The 5828-nt window shown below is 27.3% G+C and overlaps 1 protein-coding gene across 1 annotated transcript; it reads left to right on the top strand.

Moving 5' to 3' along the window:
- The first annotated feature begins 263 nt into the window (after positions 1-263).
- Positions 264-5276, top strand: LOC105625818 (probable glutathione peroxidase 2). Its single transcript, XM_012207130.1, has 2 exons — positions 264-296; positions 4191-5276. Exons 1-2 carry the CDS (start codon positions 264-266, stop codon positions 4668-4670), a joined length of 513 nt encoding a protein of 170 aa, XP_012062520.1. The 3' UTR covers positions 4671-5276.
- The last annotated feature ends 552 nt before the right edge of the window (positions 5277-5828 follow it).

Genomic DNA, 5828 nt, shown 5'->3' with positions numbered 1-5828 from the left:
CATAATAATTTTTGCCGGTATGAATTACCATTCCGCTGTCGACTGTATGCTTTTGGATCTAATGTTTGTAGAATATATTTTATAACGTTATACAACATATTTCCGCATATTAAAAAACGTATGTTTCCCATTGCGAATGCTACAAAACAGTACTCAAGAATATAACATCTTTTTCGTCAATCGCAACGTGCGTATACGCAAAGTTGCATACAGATTCAAGAATAGGGCCCCAGAAGATCAATTGTGGATTTTGAAAATAGGTGATGAAAATTACAAAAGTGAGCAAAGATTACCAGGTATTGACCAATTAAATTATGAATCTAGTGAATCTAATCTAGTGAATTTGTTCACTTTTGTAATTTTACTTCATTTGAAGATACACAATCGACTCCCAGAAAAACATGTGAACTGGTGAGGAACTGCACCATTCAATCAGCCGAACACACCAGTTGTACCGATACTCAAAATGTTCCAGCCGAAATCATTATGAGCGCAAAAATGAAATGGAAATTATTAAATACATGTTTTATTAACAATACAATAAAATATATTGGGGATTGTATGATAATTAATTAATCTGTTTTTAATATATTTTTACGGTAATTGTGTATAACAGCTTTATGTACACTAGTGCATTCCAACCAAAATCGCTATTATTAATAATAACAAATTTATATTATTTTGTCGATAATGTTAGTGTTCTTCAATTACCTCTGGACTCTTGGGATCCCTTTTATATCGCCGAAAATTTGTCTAAAGTTGACGGTCTTTAATAGTATCTCGTCGGTTCTATTACTCATTATTACCACCGACAAGATACTATTAAAGATTCTTACGGGAATTCGCATTCTTGTGAATATTGAAGTAATTAAGAGATAAAAACTGATAATATTGTACTAATTTTATGATTTATTAGTTTAGTAGACGTATTTATGCATTTAAAACTCAATGATACTCAATTTTTCTTTAAAATTGTGATTTCAGTGTATCGTCAAAGTTTGATTATCAACAGAGATGAACTGCAAAGAAAAAAATGATAATTTTTCTGCAATACATAGAATATTATCGCTTTACAAGTATGCATATTTATTTATGGAACATTTATGTAATACAAATCATGAATTTAATAATATATGAGCCAAATATTTATATTAATAATAGCAAATTTACATCAATTGTCGATAATGTCAGCGTTCTTCAATTACCTCCGGGCCTTTGAGGCCGTTTTTATATCACTGAAAATTTGTCCAAGGTTGATGGTCTTTAATAGTATCTCGTCGATTATTATTCATTATTAAAATAAGTTAAACCTCGGTTAAAAGTTAACGATGAATTGTGAAACTGGGCTTAACCCATGCAACCGTCGTCATTTTAATCGAGATTAATGAAAAAGAAACCTAAACCCGATCAAAGGATGTGCATGTAAACGCGTGGTCAATGATTCGAAAGGTTATAATAGCAGTCTAGTAATAAATCAGCCTAGTAATAAACAGCAATAAATAATATTTATTTATCATAATAAAGAATAAAAATAAGAAAATAAATACAATTGATTTTTTACTTGTTCTTTTTTTCTTCTTTCTCTAATTTAGAAATGAATAAATTATACCCAGCGGATAAATCGGGCGGATAAGTCAGACTGTTACTATGACCTTTCGAATAATTGGCCTAATTTCCATCGAGGATTTAAACCAAATCAGAATGTAAGAAACTATCTACAGTCGAGCATTCTCTTGTCGCTTGACTGTAACAGTGGAATATTTGACTGTAATTGGCTGATTCTAACTTGATGGCTGGTTTAAATCTTCGATGGAAACTAGGCCATTGACGGACAGTACATACATCGGACATACATCAACAATTTTACAAGTATCTTTGGAAAATAGATAGACTTTCTTCTATTCAATTCTGATAAGATAGTGAATGATTATAATATGTTGAGATCAAAGATGCAGACACGAAGTATCCTTACTGGTTATATTATATGCTTCCAAGCATATAAATGTATGTAATGGGGCGTATTTTCGTTATGCAGAAGCAACCGTAACTAAGATCTTTGTCTTCTGATTCCTATATATGTTTAAGATTTAAATTAAGAGAACTGACGTTTGATGATAGTTGCTTTATTCGAGTAAATATTTACTTCTAGATGGCGCAGTGAACATTGATCATTGGAAGTACGGGGTGTCTCATAAAATCAATTTCACACAGAGTACAGACTACAGATCATTATTAACCATAATATTATTATTCATATTTTTTTGACTGCATAAATTTACTTATTGAAGTAAATATAAGATTATGGCATAAAAACATAAGCGAATCAGCCAATTACAGTAGAGAACCTGAAGCCTAAGGTAATAACATAAGCAGTACCAAATATGGATTTATTTACTGCTTAAGTTTTGTGTACTATAGCTTTAATGATAGATATATTAAGCAATTATATAAATAAGAGCTTTTGTTTTGCTCTTTTAATATTTTCTATAATACTAGACTTTGGGACGCCTTGTATATAAAAACTAATGAGTCGGAATTTCCTGTGATTGGCTGTGATTCGTATTTCAAGGATAGAGGTCAGTGTGTTTTCAAGGTTTCAGGAAATAAAAAGAGTCCGTAAGCTATATATATTTTCGTCTTCGAACGATGCTGGCGATTTGATAATCCAATAAAGTTACATCGTGCATCGCGGTGATATCTGAGTTCTATTTTAATATACGTGTCATTTTTTTAATACAATAATACTTGTTTATTACGACAGTAAAGGGTAGTTACATTTTCCATCAACTTCAGAATTGATATTTTCAACAAAATGCTACGTAAGTATTCTTAAAGAAAATCAATCTCTTTTAAAAAATTAATATTAATCTTTGTAGCTTGATTACGTATGTGTCATTTAAATCTCTTTTAGGCAAATATTTCCAATTTTTGTATGAAAAGAAGTAATAATTAGCTATTGTTTTTCACGTTGTATGCGAACAAAAAAAATTCTTCAGATTTTTTTGAAAAATTTCATTATAGTTTTCAAAACATTTGTATATACAAAAAAATTTTTTTAACATTACGTATTTTATTATTACAAGTTTTATTGTAGTTTCTCTATTGTTCGTATAAAGTGAAAGCTTGAAAAACAAAATTTGTAGTTAAAAAATATAACATTGATACATTGGATTCTCTTGTTTTCTTCCATTTTTGTCTTTTGTTTTAATCTGCATTTTTTTAAATAAAAAAATTCAAAGTGAAATAAATTCTTTATTTTAATGAAAACAGTAAAAATACAACAAAAAATCTAATTAATATGACAAAATATATTTTTATAAAAAAAATTATAAATTTAGTAGACAAAATAAAATGGTAAATCTGTAAAATGTTTTTAAACTCAATTTTTTTATTAAAACTTATAAGTTGTCCTATATTATGTATTTTTTATTTTAATTAATTTAAATTCATACTTCTATTAAATCGTCTGCATTTTAAATGTTTTATATAGTTAAAAATATCTTTAATAATAAGCACTCTTTATGTTTTTGATAAAATTAATAAAAGGGAAAGTTTCTTTTTCTTCTTTATAAAATAATAATTATAGAATAATACGTAATTAATAATCTTAAATATCTTCATTGCTATTATATATTTTATTGGCAAATTATGAAAAAGAACTTAGTTTAACTTCTAAGAAAACATTATTTGTCTTTAAACTTGTATTTCTCGTTAGCTATATTATATCTGCTCTGTGTGCACATAAAATAAATACATAAAAAGATCAGTAAAATGGATTTTTTAACATAAAACAAATATCTAAATATAAAATTAATGAAATTATCCGTTTCATCAAAACCAATATTTTTATAAAAAACACATATCAGTATGAAAAATTATTTTATAATTTCCTCTTTCTATCATAAAAATATGATCATATTTTGTCATTACTTATTATGGTATAGTATTTTATATAATTCAACATATTTTTTAAAGAAAAAATGAAAGAAAAAAAGAATAAACAAAACAAATTGTTTAAATTGAAGTACAAGAAAAACTATATTTTAAAATATTAATATCTTGTATTATTTATAGGAATTGCATCAATATTTCTACTTTTTGCCATCTCAGAAATCATTGCTCAAGATTGCGAGAATAAAGATACACAATGTTCCACACCATCGGAATTTAATCAAGACACCAATTGGCAGTCAGCTACTTCAGTTTACGATTTCTATGCAAACGACATTTTGGGCAAAAATGTCTCATTGGAGAAATATCATGGTCATGTTCTTATTATTGTTAATGTAGCCAGTAACTGTGGCTTAACAGATACCAATTATAAACAACTCCAGCAACTATATAATAAATATAGCGATAATGGTTTGCGAATTCTTGCGTTTCCTTCTAATCAATTTGCTGGTCAAGAGCCGGGCACTTCTGAGGAAATATTAAATTTTGTGAAACAGTACAATGTTACTTTTGACATGTTTGAGAAAATTGATGTAAACGGAGAGAATGCTCATCCGTTGTGGAAGTGGCTGAAGACACAGAAAAGCGGACTCATTACTAACGCAATTAAATGGAATTTTACTAAATTTATTGTAAACAAAGAAGGTAAACCAGTAGAAAGATTCTCTCCGTCTACTGAACCATTAAGTATGGAAAAAAGTTTGAAAACGTACTTTTAAGTTTGTACAACGCTTGTTTCCTTCCTTCCTATTTTATACATATTTTTAATAATTTTTTTATTTAGTACACAAATATAAAATTACATATGCATGTAATTATATAATATTAACAAAACACGGAGGATTATCTTTTTCCTTTATTATATAATCTTTTTTTTTAAATATACTTTGTCACATGGTGTATGGAAAAATATATTGTATTTAAAGAAAATATAAATAACAAAAACAAAAAAATATTATTTTATAAATATATACCTTAAGATTACTTGTTCACTAAAAATTTATGGATATATAAGATTCATAGAAATGTTAGAAAGAAATACTAAATTATTTTCTGCATGAGAATTAAAAAACTTTGATGTAATGAATTACTCAAACTTTGTATTCTTTACAAACTGTAAAATGTATTTAAAAATATTTAATTAAAATTTATCGCTTATAAAGTTATACATACTTTAATTATCAGTAAGAATGACATCGATTTATATTCTCTAAATTTTAACAACGTATATCTATGTGTATCAATGTAATTTATATCAATTTTATATTTTTATCTTTTTTCAACGTTTTACTACAATAAATGGCTGAATTTATAGACATGAAAAAGTGACATTTTAATGACGAAATTTATGTTGCATGTCATTTCGTTATTATTTGCTTAATTGTGAAAATATGACTTGTCTCGTACTTATCAAAGTTGTAATTATCGATGAAAACTAAAATTATTTTAGAATTTTATATGTAAAAGCATATTTTTTACTCGTTTCAACAACTGTTAGACCGTATGTTTCTATCTGAATATAGGCATAAGTTCACTTTATGTGTCTTTTATGACCATTTACTATTAAGGGAAAAAAGGACAGTTTTTCATCGATTTTTACAAGTGTTTTAAAGCGATCTCATATCGTTTCATTTAAATTGTCCTTATTTACAAATGGCATGCAACATATGGTCTGTATTCTGTTCCTGCACTAAAGTCTCTTTCTCGCTTTCGATAAATATCAAATATATACTTATTTCACTTTAAGTTCCAAAAGTGTACACTGGTTCAGTCATAAAAAACCGACCTATAAATTAAGGGACAGGAGTGACCTCCATCCAAGTCCGATTTGATTTTAGAGACCTCACGTGATAGGACTTTGAAGCTCTGGCTTCAGA

Source organism: Atta cephalotes (assembly GCF_000143395.1).
Source record: "Atta cephalotes unplaced genomic scaffold scaffold00003, whole genome shotgun sequence".
Classification (NCBI taxonomy): domain Eukaryota; kingdom Metazoa; phylum Arthropoda; class Insecta; order Hymenoptera; family Formicidae; genus Atta; species Atta cephalotes.
This window is presented reverse-complemented; position numbering and strand designations above follow the sequence as displayed.